Here is a 17,537-nt window from a genome sequence, read left to right as displayed (position 1 = left end):
TAGCAGATCTACAAGCTCATAGCGCGCCACGCTACGAGCTTGTAGGTCTGCTATTTTTGAAAAATCGAAGAACCACTGACATAGAAACATAGCTTTTTCAGAAAACTGTCAGGATGTAGAAGACGTTTTTAGAATCTGATCTCAGGTCAAAACGGGTTAAAGCCCAATGCTTTAAGCCCCGTTTTTAAACTAGTATTAACGGATAACCACTTCCTATTGCAAGTAAAGCTGATCAGCACAGAAAGGGGGTAAGGAAGTCCACATCTAGTTCCTCCACTCCAGGGCAGCAAGTCATAGTTACCTGTAAAGCAAAAAGAGTCGTCACATACACTGTAGTAAAACACTGCATCTATTCTAAACAGTAGGACAGCCCTCAAAGGCTCTAGTCTTCTAGTCAGACTTGTGTAGCCTAAAATAAAGAGACTTCCCTCAGTTTGGTCAAATCAAATCTTAAATCACATTCTCACGCACGATAGCATCATGTACATTGATCACATTCTGTGCAGAACATTTATATGCATAATTAGTGAGTGATGTCCGTTGTCTCCAGACTTAAGTCAGGTCCTGGTAGATGAGTACTACTGAATCTGTGCCAAAGTCATGAGTTTGCTCTTCCAATACCACAATAGAACCACAGTAGAGGTGAGGCCTCTACCATGGCGGAATGGGTTTGGGTTCAATCAACTTATGCCACCAAGTGCTTACACTACATTTATAAATGCAGCCAATAAAATATAATGCTGAGGCTAAAACCATACATACCCAATATCAAACAGCTTGTTGATGTTGGTCATGGCCAGACCTGCTTTACTTGCAGTAGGAAACGTGGTCTATAATGCCATTGTCGAGACCAGCAAAAGAGGTTAAACCTAGTCCTAAAAAGATAAGTCTTAAAGAAAAAAAGAGTGGCCGCACACTCTGATAGCCGAAGTGCCGAAGTGCAGTGTGAGAAACCAACGTTTCGGCAGATGCAACTGCCTTCTTCAGGAGAAGGAGGCAGTTGCAAAGTGTGATTTTTTTTATAACACATGGGGGAAAAAGTGAAAATAGCCGATCTACAAGCCGACACACGTCGCATTGCTACACTAGCTTGTAGGTCAGCTCTTCAGTTTTTGTCCCAGTGACACAATATGCATATTTTGAGAGTTGAAAGGTTTGTGAACCACTGTTCCATCTATGCTACTGTCCAGCTTGGGCTGAGTTATTTTTTGCAACTAAAACTTGACACAAGCAGGCTGCAGCATCCACACTCCACAGTATGTAAAGCCCAATGCTTTAAGCCCCGTTTTTAAACTAGTATTAACGTTTAACCACTTCCTATTGCAAGTAAAGCTGATCAGCACAGAAAGGGGGTAAGGAAGTCCACATCTAGTTCCTCCACTCCAGGGCAGCAAGTCATCTTTACCTGTAAAGCAAAAAGAGTCGTCACATACACTGTATGAACAACACTGCATCTATTCTAAACAGTAGGACAGCCCTCAAAGGCTCTACTTCTAGTCAAACTTGTGTAGCCTAAAATAAAGAGGCAAAATCAAATCTTCAATCACATCCTCATGCACGATAGTATCATGCTCACTTATTGTGTGCAGAACATTTCTATGCATAGATTTAGTGAATCAGGACCACTTGTCTCAAGCCTTAAGTCAGGTCCTGGTAGATGAGTACTACTGAATCTGTGACAAAGTCCTGAGCTTGCTTTTCCAACACCAAGATTCCACAGTAGAGAGGAGGCCTCTACCATGGCAGTATAGGTTTGGGTTTCAGCAACATATTCCACCATACATATTTTAAGTATTCTGTAAATGTAAAAATAAATAAAACAAACCGTTGACAAGCAGGCTGCAGCTTCTAGAGCCCAATGCTTTATATTAGGCCCAAGAGTTAAGTGCTTCCTATTGCAAGTAAAGCTGATCAGCGCAGAAACTGGGGTAATGAAAGTCCACATCTAGTTCCTCCACTCCAAGCCAGATCATCATTACAGGTCTGTAAAGCAAAACAACAAAAAGTCTTCACATACACATCCAGTACTAAAACACTTCATTAATATATCATGACAATTGACAGCTCCGTTATTAAGAGCAGATCAATACAAAGTTTCGAGAGCATGCTTCAAACATATCCATCATCACAAATTATGATTGAGTCATAATGGATGGTCCATGGCTGGTTTTAATCCCAGTGTGCGGCCGCGCACTAGGCCCATCCTGCGGGGTGTTACCAGGACAGGCCACTCTCTGTTGGGCCGAGTCCTGAACAAGCCCAGCGACAGCACACTCTAAAACAGAGCACGCTGCGCCGAACCACGCGTTACAGAACGTTGCTCTACCAGCTCTGTAACACTGAACCAGACACGGGTCTTCTGGACAGCTGACTTAGAGCTGGAGTCACACTAGAGAAGTGATCAGATCCTACAGAATAAGCAAAGCAAACAATGTCGCACTGCAAAGCGACACAGGCTTCAGAAATACGGAGTTTATAAGGAAAGCAGTGGACTTACAACGGGCGTTACTTATTTACAAAATGCACCTTAAAGTTTAATTTACTTATTAAACATGGAATAAAGAGTAAAGAATGGTTACTTACGGGCTGATCAGAGATCCACGTGCAGCAGCATGTGCCATGTGGTTGTACCATTTCTTCTGTCTTGAGGAAAGGAAGTGAGAGAAAAGAAAAAAGATGGAGGACTCGTGGCAATTTATACAGGACTGTCGCGGTGCATTGTGGGCCAGCTGCATGGCAGACAGTACTGATCGACTTTAATTATATGAGAATAATATCACAAACATTACATGTTTACATTTAATGGTACATCATTTCCATTGTTGATTAAAATAAATAAAAATAGTGTGTATGTCATTTACATGTTCAGATGAATTGAATATGAAGGACCCCAATGGAAACAAGCCACGGGCTTTCTTGGGTTTTAAATCCTCTTAGCAGACCTCGTATTAAAGTGTACTTTCCTGTGGATTTAAAAACATAAAAATAAAGTATTCAATCAATCAATGCATACATTTGGCTTGACTAATAACAGACACCACTATGCCACCTGGCGGCCAAATTGAGAATAGCATTTGTATTCGAACTAAATTGAGCATGTACAACCCAGATTCGGCACAAACAAGGGACTAAATTCTTTTCGCTCCTATGCCACCAAAATGTGGAACGCCCTACCAACAGTCATTAAGACATGTGAATCCCTTGACTCCTTCAAAACCGCTCTCAAAGGGCACCTACGGACAGCTGCAATTCGAAACTGCCCCCCGTAAAATCTGAATCCCCCCCCACCGCCCCCCCCCTTTTTTCCCCTCACTGTATATGTCTCTTTTCCCTTTTTACCTCCTTTATGATGAATTCCTGTTCTGTTCTTTGACTATATAGTAGTGTCTATCTGTACGTCTCTAAATGTTTTGATGAATTGAACATGATGGACCCTCTTGTAAACAAGTGTAATGCTTAATTGGGTCGTCCACTCAGTTAAGTCTTTGTATTGAGTTTGTGCTTGAAATGTACTGTAATTCTGCAAACTGTTAATAAATATTTCAATCAATCAATCAAAATCAGCTGTCAAAGAGTGGATGAACTTTTGTGCATAGTTCATTCACCGTCACTGGTGACTTTATGCGTCATACGACGGTTCATGGTTCATACTCTGTTCATACATAGTCAGAACAGAGAAAACTGGACTACATATTCACAGCATAGCTGACATTAACATTATTGCAATTTGGTTCTGAAGCCTCTATATTTCACCAGCAACCGGTCCCAGACTCCCATGACAAATCATGTCTCCAAAAGCACTTTCAGACAGGAAGATTACAATATTTTGTGAAGGAAGCAATGTGTGAGTCTCAGATGTTTAAATAAACAACATACAAAGATGCATGCATTGATATCTAGGTTCCCCTCTAGACTCTAGTAGGCGTTATGAACAATAACTGGCAGTTTTATGGCCCTATGTGAAGGAAACAATATTCACACAATGAAAACTTTAGATGCATTTTATTTTATACAATTTATTAATAATAATGAACAAAGAATCCACTGTACTTTCTTTTGCCTTATGACATTTTGTTAAACTTCAATTCTTCAAAACTTCAATTTATGTAAATGCTTGTAATTTTGAAACCTTTTGCATTGTTTCTACCGGCTGGTAATCAAGTGTGTGTGTCAGTGTGTGTGTGTGTGTCTGTGTCTGTGCGTGCGTGCGTGCGTCTATTTTCCAGTCTCCTCGAGTCTTGCTTCTAGCTGGTCGTTGATTTGTCTCAGCTGGTTCTCAGTTCCTAGAATGTATTTGGTCTCCAGCAGCAGAGCTGGTAGACTGGATGCTCCATACTAGACAGAGGAAGGAGAAGAGAGTATGAGGTGGGGGGGTTTGTAATACTTCTCAAAAATGGATTGAGTGCAAAATGGACCAATTAACTAGGAGAGAAAAATTGTTTTTTAAAAGAAAATACTCAGTTTTTACCATTTAATAAATGAGCCAGATGCAGTGAAAGTGTGTGTCCCTGTCTGACACTATAGTTCAGTGGATTTAGACCCTTTTCATATCAAGGCCCATTATTTATTTTGCATTTGATCCACGGACCACAATTTGATGACAATTAGCCTCTCAGACCCAAAACGAAAGAATATTTTGTTGTCGTTCGATGTTACCATAGATAGGAGAGATAACAGGCAAACGATCAAAATAACAATTATTCTACATTCTCTAAATTGTGTAGACTTCTTGTAAATTAAGTAATGCCGATTATTATTACAATAATGTAACTCTTGAGAGCGTAAAATGAAACCAAATGGACCCGAAAGGGTCCATTTGGTTTCATTTTACGCTCTCAAGAGTCAAGGATCTATAAGGGTCCATTTGGTTACCAACTATCCATAATTTAGTTGGGGACCACCTGGAACCCCCTCAGGGACCACTGGTGGTCCCCGGACCACTGGTTGAAAACCACTGCTATAGTTGATTGCATGCACTTGTTCTAACTCTAATCAGTTCCTCATTATACTTCAATAACAATATTACAAGGAGAATGCAATTAACCTTCTGGAAAGAAAGCCAGCATTGCAGGCAGTGGTGGAAAAAGTACTCAAATAGTATCATCAATACTGCATTGTAGATGTACTCTGTTACAGGTAGAAGTCCCGTATCCAAAATGTACTTGAGTAAAAGTACAAAAGTTCAAAATGTGTAAAAAAATCTTTTGAAAATAGCCGATCTACAAGATCACAATGCAGGATAATTTTTATAGCGCTTTTCCAAGTGCTCAAAGCACTTTACAATGGTTCATTCATTGGGAGGTGAAGCGCCAGCAATGCCCAGCATCACCTCCCTTCCGCCAGCGTCCTCACTTCCCACATTCATTCACACCAATGGTGGCGAGCTAGCACCGACCGACTCATTGGAGGCAATGTGGGGTTCAGTGTCTTGCCCAAGGACACTTCGACATGTGGACAGGAGGAGCCGGGATTCGAACCGCCGACCCAGGGATCATTGGACGACCTGCTCTACCTCCTGAGCCACAGCCACCCAATGCAATGCATTGTGAACTTGTAGATCTGAAATATTATATAGGTCTGAAGTGGTTAGTGTGTTTTGTAATAATAATCAAAATCTACAAAGTAACTAAAGTAATATAATTGTAGTGGAGTTAAAAGTAATATTTGCCTCTGAGATGTAGTGGAGTAGAAGTAAAAGTATTGAAAACTGGAAATAATCCAGTAAAGTAAAAGTAGACCTCCCTCAAAATTGTACTCAAGTACAGTACTTGAGTAAATGCACTTAGTTACTTTACACCAGTGGTTTTCAACCCTTTTCATATAAAAGGTCCATTATTTATTGGGTATTTGAGCCACGGACCACCATTTGATGACATTTAGCCTCTCAGATGCAAAACTAAACGAATATTTTGTTGTCATTGGACAAGATTTAGTCCACAATTCCATTCTGTATTGATGTTGGCACCATAGGAGAGACAACAAACAGGCTAACGTTGAATTGTGTAGACTTCTTGAAAACTAAGCAATGCAGATGCGTAACAATAATTTAACTCTTGAGTGCGTAAAATGAAACCAAATGGAGCCGCTCTCAAGAGTTAAACATTTATAGTAGTTTATTTATACTAGTCACCATCTTGCACACATTTTCGTAAAGCTGTCAAGTTCCCATGAGGTCAACGTGCCAATATTTCTGCTTCCAGATCTTGGTGTATGTGCAACATTGTGCGTGTACCTCCTCTTTCTCTTGAGGGTGCGCACTTCGGTGATCCAGGTATCGTTTGGTGAGCTCCGACATGCCACTGAGAAAGGTGCGGCTTTTTCTGACATCGTCCAGCCGCTGCGTCAACCTGGCTTCCTCCTTTCGCATCGATCCCACCTGACGCTCCGTCCTATATAATGTCCAAACACACAAAATGTGCCCATCATCCTCTAGTCTGGCCACAAGCAACTTAGATCACGCACATAGCATTTGACCATCCAACCTCATTCTATCTACAAAGCCTTGTGCCTCGCACGTTTCCGGATTTTGTTGAAACCTTACATTCATTATAAATGCCAGGATTCTGTGGTTTTCAACCCTTTTCATTTCAAGGCCCATTATGTATTCAGCATTTGAGCCTCGGACCACCATTTGATGAGATTTAGTCTGACTCAGACGCGAGACATGTATATCGTTGGATAAGACTTTGCACACAATTCCATGCTGTGTTGATATGGTGCCATTAGGAGATATAACAGGCAAACTTTGATCAGAATAACAACTCTACTACATTCTCCAATTGTGTAGACTTCTTGTAAATTAAGTAAAGTAAAACGAAACCAAGTGAGGGTCCATTTGGTTTCATTTTTTGGTTAGTGAAATCTTCTGGTTTTCTGGCTGTAGAGGTGACCGGGACCGGTTGTAAATGGCAACTAGTGTGCTTGTCGACGGAACAGCTTCTTACGTGATCAGCTCATCCTTGGCAGCCAACAGTCTCTGTCTCTTCTTACGGATCAAAAGATCCACCTGACAAATGGAAAGATAGACGGAGGGGGAGGGAGAGGGGAGTGATTACACAGACACAACTACCCCATGCCAGGCTCCGTAGTGTCACTGGTTGCGGTTGAGTTTTCATTTAGAACTGATTTCGTATCCCTCTCACTCGTACGGAAAGCTCTGCATGCATGGTGCAACCTCTTAAATTAATCAAAGATGATAAAGAATACGTGTTGAGAGCTTGTAGATCTATTTTCACATGACACCATCGTACATCAAAGGATCAGTTAATCGTACATCACGAATGCCTATTTCATTGTTTTACACAATTTATCATCTGTGTCTTTACCACAAATGAAATACATTCATGCATGCAAGGCATTGTATAAAATATTAATATCGACACAGATATGTCAAGTTTCCACCAAGACTGTAATAGTGAGGGGAGCTGTTACCTTGGCGTTGTCCCTCATTAGGACCCTGAGCTCCTTGGCAACGGTGATCTGCAGAGATGAAGGAGGTCATTGGGACCATGCGATTAAAAATGGAGCAGAGACAATAAAACATCAAAATAACCCAACAAAGCATTCAAGATAGAGATGTCCCGAAACTGTATCGGTATCGGAAAAGTATCGGTATCGGCCCTTATTTGTCATATCGGGTCATATCGGTATCGGCGAATATACCAGTCTAACCACCGATCCGACACAGGGGTAAGGGGTTGACACTATGGCAGGTGCACATATGAGTGAGGAGTCTGCTATAAACACAACACGAGATATATAGTATCGGCAACACTGGTATCGGTATTCGGTAACACAGAAACTCTGGTATCGGGATCGGATCGGGTACGAAAAATCGGGACATCCCTAATTCAAGACAAAAATATCATCCAAACACTTCATACATGTTGTTCATCAACCAACACAGTTCAATCTAACAGTCCTCGTGAAGTTCCTTACCTTCTTGGTGAGTTCTTCCTTGACACTGGAGGAGAATGAATCAATGGCCTTCCTGACTGCTTTAGACTCCACCGACTCTCTACATGCGCGCACACACACACACACACGCACACGCACACGCACACAGTTTGGACTTGGTGGTATTTATTGACTAGGGACGGTAATGACTGTAATGTAACTAACAGAGGTAGTTAATTACCGGTACTGGTGACAGAAAGCAAGGAAGGCATCCAGCACCACCTCCAACTCAGTAGCGTTGCCACGGCTAAGCCCCCTCTCCGTCTGCTGGTCCACACCGGGAGATTCGGAGTCCGTAGATACACTGGCTGGAGGAGAGGTAAACCCTAGTTTATTTATACTGTTACTTTTCAATAAGAACAGACATGTTCTTTTAACCCATTTCGACCTGAACTCGATTCTACAAAATGTCTTCTAAATCTTGACAGTTTTCTGAAAAACCTATGTTTCTATGTCAGTCGTTCTCAAACATTTTCATGTCAAGGACCCCCAAATATATATGACATTGGCCGCCCAGCGCCCACCCCCATCTGAAAATATGTTGTTCCAGGGACCCTCCCAGAAGCAAAGATTTGAGTTAAAAACTCACTCTGAAGGAATATATACAAGCTCGTAGCGCGGCACTATGAGCTTGTAGATCTGCTATTTTTCAATAGCTAAAGCATAACATAATGCTTGAAACACCAAGAGGGGTTCCCGCCCAATATGTGTTAAGCGAGTATAAAGTACAGTAAGCATAACTTTACTTGACCCTTGACTAGGCATCACTGCTGGAGCTGTAAGTCGGGCGTTTAGACTGTTTAGACACCTTTTCCTATACAGAAATGTAATGATAAACTGTCCAAACATTTACTCGTCTTATTCATAGTTCTCCTCTGTTTCCGTGGATTTCGTCCATCACTACTTGACTTCCTGTTCCCAGACCCATCATCGGATGAAGACTTCCTGTTTCTGGACTTCTAAAAGATGAAGCAAAAGATGGACATAATTATATAAATTATGACAGAATAGTAGAAAAAAGGAATGTCATTGATTCACATCGAATTGCTCTACCATCTATCCAATATCATATCATACTATAATTCAGTCAATGTCTGAATGTGTGTCCGAGTGTCTGAGTGTCTGTCTGAATGTGTGTCAGAAACACCGCCGTAGCTCCTCACTGCCTGCACCAATCACTCCCACTTTTCACACAGGCATTGACCATAATAATATGGGAGGTCTTAACGAAGCCCTTTTTTCAATTTAAGAAATTATAGATTAATAATGAATTTATTAGTGAATTAAAAACGCACCCAGGGTGCAGTACCCCCCACGGGTAAGGGCTAGTAGATTAAAGGTTCCGTAAAATGTCACGGTTATCTTTTTGAATGCAATGAACACAAATGAGAAATCACAAGAAAGAAAGTTTGCCATTTGTTGACACTGCTCCATACCGGGCCTGCGTTCTCATCATCATTGGACAAAACAGCTGCCTGCTGCCTCTGCTTAGCAGGACGAGGACTAGATCCAGACTCCTGCTTCTCCGGGTCTGCACCCGACGTCCTCTAACAATGGGACACAACATGACAACAACACATATGGAAAGCGGAGCAAAAACACAAATTAAGGTTCATATTTAGGTGAAGCAGGGTTCTCAGAGCAGATTAAAACCCATTTAGGCCTGACGTCGAAATTAAAAAAATTTTTTTTAAAATGTATTATTTTCTGAAAAACCTCATGTTTCTATATCAGTGGTTCTCAATATTTCATGTCAAGGACCCCAGAAATTAATTGGCCACTGACCCCCATCTGAAAATATGTTGTTCCAGGGACACCCCAGAAGCAAAGATTTGAGTTAAAAACTGAAACTCTGAAAAAAAAATATTCAAAGATTTGAGGCATATTTTCACGATTTTTCAAAAATAGCAGACCTACAAGTTCATAGCGCGGCACTCTGTGCCGCGCTATGAGCTTGTAGATCTGCTATTTTTCAATAGCTAAAGTATAACATAATACTTAAAACACCAAAAGGGGTTCCCGCCCAGAATGGGTTAAAAAGTCATTTTTAAATCTGCTCTGAAGAAGGCTACTGCCGAAACGCGCCAGCGTTCAAATAAACATGAGAAACTGCATCATACTTCCAAACATATTAGTGGTGGAGGTACGTCTACTGGCAGACAGTGTGCATCATACATTTGGCTGTGATCAGTACAGCAGTTGTGAGATTATCTCCAAACACAGACACCCGCACACATGCTGACCCTTACGCCAGGGCTCCACCGGACGCGTTGCGTCTCCGTCGCGTCGCGTCAAAAAACGCACCGGTTCAATTTTAATGCACGCGTCGCGTCTCCGTCAACGCGGGCAGTGGAGCCACCCTTCATTGATTAAAAAGGGAACATTCCCTGACGGTGACGGAGACGCGACGCTGACGCGCCCGGTGGAGCCCGGCCGTAAGACCCCTTTTCCACCGGTTGGTTCCCAATTGGAACCGGTTCAGTTATTTTTGTTTTTTAGTCCATGAGCCAGAGCTCCAAAATTGGTGGGCAAACTATACCCTATATTAAATTGTTTATAGGATCAATACAAGTAAATGAATACATGATAACCCTTCCACAGTAGTAGCTTTTTCATATTTTCGATTATTTTGCATATTTTCCTACATAATGCCTCATTTGCATATTGAAAAATGTAAAGTTTGTTATACAATAAATCAATGTCTTCGTGTAAGTACTCAATTGGGGAAGTTTCATGGTGATAACAATCTAATATAGGTATGGTTTTGCCCACTCAATTCATAATTAACGTTTCAATTTTGGAGCTCTGGCTCATGGACTAAAAACCAAAAAGAACTGAACCGGTTCCCAATGGGAACCAACCGGTGGAAAAGGGGCCTTAGTTACAGCGAGCCTCGTGCAGAGAGCTACGTCCTAAAAATAGGCATAACTTTATCAGAAATTACAAAATGTTGACATCAAACAGACAGGCTTCACTATAGTGTACCAACACAGTAACAAATGTTAGAAAAGGATATCAACGTTAACCATTTTTCCCTCATCTTATCGATGCGTTACTGTATTCCTTATGGCCTTTCTGCCACCCACCACATGCTTTCTCTTCATCTTCCTCTTCCTCCCATCATTCCTCCCTTCCTCCGTCACACATCTGGCCAGTACAGACAGAAAGACAGAGATCACTGAAAATCATTTTGTTTACGGTCAAAATATATATTTTTGGGCAGATTTTGATGGATTTGAAGTCTTGTTCTTTTACAAGTAACTCCTGAGTGTGAGATTGGACACATTAAGGGTTTTAAGGTGTAAATAAAATGAAAACCAAAGTGTTTCGTCCCTGTGGTTGTCACTCGTCAGTGATGAGAAATATAGTTTGGAGGTTTTGTTTGTCAGATAATGTTATTAAAGAGGTGTGTTTATACCCGAGGCGGGGTTGGCGAAAGGGCCTTTCTGTGTGGAGTTTGCATGTTCTCCCCGTGTCCCCTAGGGTAGGTACCCTCAGAAAAACATGCAGTAATCCTGGTCTCTAAACTGCCTCCCCCTGGCCAGCCGGGGCGCCTGATGGAGGGGAAAGGAACTGGTTGGAATAACGTGTTCCTTCCACGCGCTATGTCCAACCAGGGAAACTCCCCCCTGTCAGGTGCAAAGGAGCAACTTGGACACTCAGGCATGAAGAAAGCATGAGTTCAAGTCCGTTGCTCTCCCCAGGTTGGCGGAGGGTGTGTAGAGCCCAGGATCACATTAGATAATTGACACAGGGGTGAAAAATGGGTTACAAAATCGTGGGATAAAAATTATATATAAAAAAAAAGAGGTGTGTTTGTGTGAACAGCACACAAACACCCGATGACCGTGTATTTCATGAAGGTAAAGCATTCACCAATCTGGCTTTGACTCGACATGCTCTAAAGTCCTGGAGATTAATATCTCCAAGCAACTCATCTGCAATTGCTATGTGCTGAATTAGATAGATAGATAGATAGATAGATAGATAGATAGATAGATAGATAGATAGATAGATAGATAGATAGATAGATAGATAGATAGATAGATAGATAGATAGATAGATCTAGATATAGGTATTTCCTTTTTTTGCATCCGTCCTATTTCTTTACTGCTGATTGACAACTTATTTTCCCCCACAGGATCAATATCTATCCATCTACCTATGCATCTACCAATCCATCCATCTGATTCACGCCAACTCAGACCTTAATTTGACCTCACCCATCTCCGACTTTCTTTCCAGTCCTCTTCTTCTCCTTGTCTCTGGTTCCTTTGTCCAGTCCTCCTCCTGCCTCCTTCTCCTGGGCCCCATCCGTCCCTCCCTCCTCCGCTCCATCCGTCCCTCCCTCCTCTCCTCCATCCGTCCCTCCCTCCTCCGCTCCATCCGTCCCTCCGTGCGCACTCATGTCGTCTTCGAGGGCAGTGCTGTGGAGCCTACGACCTGGGCAAATCAACGTAGGAGTTCTTTGGTCAAGATAACAGTGGCTTAAAAACCATTTTGACCTGAGATCAGATTCTATAAATGTCTTCTACATCCTGACAGTTTTCTGAAAAAGCTGTGTTTCTATGTCAGTCGTTCTTCGACTTTTCAAAAATAGCAGACCTACAAGCTCGTAGCGCGCCACTCGGTGGCACGCTATGAGCTTGTAGATCTGCTATTTTTCAATAGCTAAAGCATAACATAATGCTAACACCAAAAGGGGTTCCCGCCCCAAAATGGGTTAATGTCCTACTAAAGAGATGTGTGATAGCGCTGGGGTGTTACGATTACAAATGTACTTTAAATGTGATTAATTGTCACAACAAATAATTATGATTAATGATTTTATTGTATTTGTGGCATTGAACATTGGAACATACGAATAAAGAATACATTTCTGTTTTCCTGGCAGATATAAAATAACTGAAATATACAAAGAAATTACTGACATTCATTATTATCATATATTTTTTGATCTACCTAAGCTTGTAGATCTGCCATTTCAGCATTTGTTAATGTATTTTCTTCAACATGGAAACGATTATGACAAAATACTTGCGATTAGACGATCGTGTAATAGTTGTGACAGGCCTATGGGCAATAAACCGAATATATATTCTAACCGACATTCAGGAACAATAACCGACTTGAATTAATCTTGCTCACGTAAGGTTAATCGATTCATTGAGAAGCAGGTTAACCCCTTTTGGTGTTAGCATTATGTTATGCTTTAGCTATTGAAAAATAGCAGACCTACAAGCTTATAGCGCGCCACCGAGTGGCGCGCTACGAGCTTGTAGGTCTGCTATTTTTGAAAAATCGAAGAACGACTGACATAGAAACAGCTTTTTCAGAAAACTGTCAGGATGTAGAAGACATTTTTAGAATCTGATCTCAGGTCAAAATGGGTTAAAGAAAGTGATACAATGTGTAGTCGTGTTCATGTCTCACCATAACTCTCCTCTGCGTCCAGGAAGCTAGCTCTGTCTATGGCGGATAGGTCGGGAGACTGCATAGAGTGCAGAGCCTCCTGTAGAAGGCATGCAACACAAAGCAACAACATCAGTCAATTTTGCCCCTTCACCACTGTGAAGACTGGGGTTCCATTCAGCCTCAGTGACACCATTTGAGTGGTGTGTGTGTGTGTGTGTGTGTGTGTGTGTGTGTGTGTGTGTGTGTGTGTGTGTGTGTGTGTGTGTGTGTGCAAAGAAGAGATCATTCTTTCTGATTTAGTCTTATGGACTATTCATTCAGTTTTAGGTGATAAAGTGACCACAGAAAACTACAACATGACGTCACGCTGTGGTGGTAAGCAATTCACTGCTCACCCAAACATCTCTCTGTTTTTACTAACCACCCTTTCGGTGGTCACCTAACCTTATCACCTAAAACTGGAGTATGTATGCCCTTAGTCTTTGGAATAACACACCATTTAGTTTTAGTCATCTGGAATTTTAGTCTAGTCTTAGTCAACAAAGAAATCTGTTTCCAAGACCAGACCAGACCCTGCGCACGCCACGCGACAGCGAGACACACACTTATTAATGACAGGCAGCTTTCTCCTAATAACTATAGAATCGGTGAGTGCAGTTTTACAGGACTAGACTGAGTTGTGGACATTGCTCTCTGCCCTTATGTTTCTATGTATGTAACTGTATTTTATTTTATTATTTTGTCCTATGTTATGTCAAATATGTTTATGTGTTGCATACAAGGCCGCTGGGTCGCAATACTAATTTCAGTGTAAACTGACAATAAAGTACTATATCATATCATATCATTTTGCACCATCAGTCAAAGCTAGGTGCATCAGATAGGGGGACTACTATTTCACCTGGTCAGTGTGTTGGGGACCTTCATGCCTCTTGTTTCCTCTGGCTTTTTTGGCTCTGCAGGCATGAGAGAGAGAGAGAGAGAGAGAGAGAGAGAAAGAGAGTTAGTTTGATTGATTGAAGTATTTATTAACAGTTTGCAGAATGGGTACATTTCACATGAAAGCACAACTCAATACAAAGACTGTTACTGTGGACGACACACTGATAAAGCATTACACTGGTTTACAACAGGGTCCACCATGTTCAATTCATCAGAGAGAGAGAAGCAGATACTTTAATTTTCCCTTATTTCAATTTGGCTCAGTCATACTGTCATATCAATATTTATTTCATGCAGTAACAATAACGCTATACACATACTTCACCATGATCAATTGTAAGATGATGACGTTCACAGTCGGTAATTTGTTAACTGTGTTTTGGGGGAAAAGTTAACACAAGTCAGTGAATGTTAGGTTGTTCGAAAACCAACAACAAGTAGGATCGTCTCCCGCAAAATACTTGTTTAGAGTTAGACGATACTATATCACGAATCCGGCGGGGTGAGACGCATTTCATTAAAAGCACGTACACAGCTTCCTTCCAGCTTCCATTGCAATCAACATAATGTAGACACCGCTACAATAAACCCTTATATTAAGGATAACACGGGCTAAATAATTACAATTGAGCCCGAAGATTAATAAAACAGAACATACCGTCCCCCCCGCACACAATGACACATTCCGTGTTTCTTTCTACGGGAAGAGAGTGGGTTCACTCCCTATGGTTCACTCGCGTTCTTGTCTTGAGTATTGAAAAAGGCAATGCGATTCCCCACTTTGGGAACCACTGCCCTAAAATATATACTTTCTCCAGTCCACAGTCCTCGATGCCACACTTGACTTCATGTAATTATATGAAAGAAAAAGGCTGGTAAATTAGGCTAGTGCCACCCACCCACCCACACACACACACACACACACACACACACACACACACACACACACACACACACACACTGACACACACACACACACACACACACACACACACACACACACACACACACACACACACACACACACACACACACAATGATGATAATTATGTTTTGATGATAGAGGTTTAGTTAATACGGTAATAGATCTTTATTCAACTTAAATCACTATACGTATACTGAGCCAGGTCGACTGACAGACAGACTTATGGGAGGACTTGTGTTGTGTGACTCGGTTCAACCAGCTTCTATAGTGTAGGATCCCTTTCGAGAACCGTTCGCCCCACCGACTTCAAATTCGACACACGCGTTCCATACCCCCACATGGAGTGCAGTGCCTGGCTTTGAGTCGGACGGATCCACGGTTGTCCAGAACCGCCACAAAAGGCCTCTGCCCGGGCTCTGGACAGGGCTCCTGAGTCCTGACCCAGGCTCTGGACAGGGCCCAAATTAGCCAATTGATCACAGCTGATCAACATTATATCTCTATGGGCGCGTTCGGAAATAGCGCACTGAGCGCATGCAAACGCAATGCAAACTAATAGGCGAGTGCGCTCCCGGTGCGCATTTCCGAACGCACACGGCACACTATATATGGAGCTGGCCTGTTCTGACATCACAATGCTGTATTTGGGCATGCCTGACAAAGAACTCCATATGGGCATAAAAGGGACACAGACATAATAACTGGTCTGGGTGGGGGATGCATTTCCAACTTGCATCGTTCGTTCCAAGTAGGCCAGTGTCCAACGGGGACCGCTCTAGTGTTTATAAATTATATAGAGGAAGAACATTCAATAATTTCTTCTATATACAGATCAGGTATCATTGACTTGTTGTTAGAATGAAAGTGAGTGATGGTGGAGGAATTATTCAGTAGTACACGTCAGCAACACGTCTTTATGGCAGTGGTTTTCAACCCCTTTCATATCAAGGCCCATTATTTATTCGGCATTTGACCCACGGACCATCAATTTGATGAGATTTAGCCTCTCAGACCCAAAACTAAAGAATAATTTGTTGTCGTTGGATAATAGTTTGTCTACAATTTCATGCTTTTGGCAAACGTTCATCAAAATAACGATTCTTCTACATTCTCTAATTGTGTACACTTCTTGTAAACGAAGTAATTATGCATATGTTTAACAATAATGTAACTCTTGAGAGCGTTCCCTGAAGAAGGCAACTTGTTGCCGAAACGTTGGAAAAATAAAAAATGTGATGGCATCGTGACTACGAGCTCTCCTTTCTCAAAACTCTTGAGAGCGTAAAATGAAACCAAATGGACCCGTACGGGTCCATTTGGTTTCATTTTACGCTCTCAAGAGTTAAAAATCTATAAGGGTCCATTTGGTTACCAATTAACTCTCCATCATTTAGCTGTATGGGGATCACCTGGAACCCCCTGGTGGTCCCCGGACCCCTGGTTGAAAACCAGTGATCTATGGAGATTTGCTGGAGATTGGGGAAACTGTTCAGCCTGGTGGTGAGTGGTGACGAGCACCATGCCGCAGGTGTTGACAGGATAATATAGCAGCCAGGTATCATGGGGGGGTTTCTGTTCCTTGGGGAAACAAACAAGCTCTCAGGTTCTGTTCCTGCAGGTTTTGCTCTATTCTTAGTGAAACGGACCTGAGCTGCAACTGTAGGCTACTTGGACAGACTGCTTTTATTCCGTCTACACACTCTGCACCAAATCTCTTAGCCAAAAATAGCCAAACTACATGCTCACAATGCGTCGCAACACAATGTGTTATGCGCTTGTAGTAGACCTGCGATTTTTAGGCGAATGTTCCCCCCAGAATATAGGGACGTTCAAGTGGTTACACAGAAAACGTTGGTGGTGGTGTCACAATCCTGAATTGGTCAGGACAGGGTTCAATTCCCTGCATGTTCCTTTTTCATTTTCTTGGAAAACAACTGTCAGTAAGAATCTCAGTAGACCCAATTCATCTAGTGGTGAGAAGTTATGTGCTTATATAATTCATTTAGTTAAATGGATGTCTTAATATTGTAAGTGACCTGCTTCATGTATCCATATCCAATAGTAGGTGTATTTGAATAAATGTCTGTACCACAGCACTTGGGAGTCAGATATCCTAAATTGTTACCCTGGTACCAAGCCTCAAGTCGAAACTTAGAGTCTGATGAATTGAATATGAAGGAGCGATACACTTCCTTGGGTTTTAAATCCTCTTAGCAGACATGTAGCCTACTGTACTTCCCTGTGCTTTTTTCTGCAAACTGTTAATAAAGTATTCAGTCAATCAATCAATCAATCAATC

At 41.8% G+C, this 17,537-nt stretch overlaps 1 protein-coding gene and 1 long non-coding RNA gene across 2 annotated transcripts; both read right to left on the bottom strand.

The window, feature by feature from the left end:
- Positions 1 to 8: 8 nt before the first annotated feature.
- On the bottom strand, positions 9 to 2,662 carry LOC306922589. Its single transcript, XR_013789946.1, has 4 exons — positions 2,584 to 2,662; positions 1,826 to 1,983; positions 763 to 1,405; positions 9 to 301 (listed from the first exon to the last, which is right to left on the bottom strand). It is a non-coding gene; the product is annotated as an uncharacterized lncRNA (long non-coding RNA).
- Positions 2,663 to 3,985: 1,323 nt separating this feature from the next.
- cenpu (centromere protein U) lies at positions 3,986 to 15,028 on the bottom strand. The gene is made up of 14 exons (XM_079499115.1): positions 14,972 to 15,028; positions 14,634 to 14,685; positions 14,273 to 14,327; positions 13,390 to 13,468; positions 12,180 to 12,399; positions 11,043 to 11,103; positions 9,393 to 9,503; positions 8,810 to 8,915; positions 8,138 to 8,264; positions 7,939 to 8,017; positions 7,432 to 7,479; positions 6,945 to 7,006; positions 6,233 to 6,389; positions 3,986 to 4,335 (listed from the first exon to the last, which is right to left on the bottom strand). Exons 2-14 carry the CDS (start codon positions 14,639 to 14,641, stop codon positions 4,216 to 4,218), a joined length of 1,233 nt encoding a protein of 410 aa, XP_079355241.1. The 5' UTR covers positions 14,642 to 14,685; positions 14,972 to 15,028; the 3' UTR covers positions 3,986 to 4,215.
- Between the last annotated feature and the right edge of the window lie 2,509 nt (positions 15,029 to 17,537).

This window comes from Electrona antarctica (genome assembly GCF_951216825.1).
Source record: "Electrona antarctica genome assembly, chromosome: 4".
NCBI classification, from domain to species: Eukaryota; Metazoa; Chordata; class Actinopteri; order Myctophiformes; family Myctophidae; genus Electrona; species Electrona antarctica.
This window is presented reverse-complemented; position numbering and strand designations above follow the sequence as displayed.

Bases quoted from the DNA above. Each gene is read 5' to 3' on its own strand.
- cenpu (XM_079499115.1), bottom strand. The intron at 13,469-14,272 runs GTGAAATAGTAG...TGCCTTCTACAG, and splicing joins GTCCCCAACACACTGACCAG to GAGGCTCTGCACTCTATGCA. The intron at 8,265-8,809 runs GTAAATGTTTGG...CCTCTCCTCCAG, and splicing joins GAGAACTATGAATAAGACGA to CCAGTGTATCTACGGACTCC.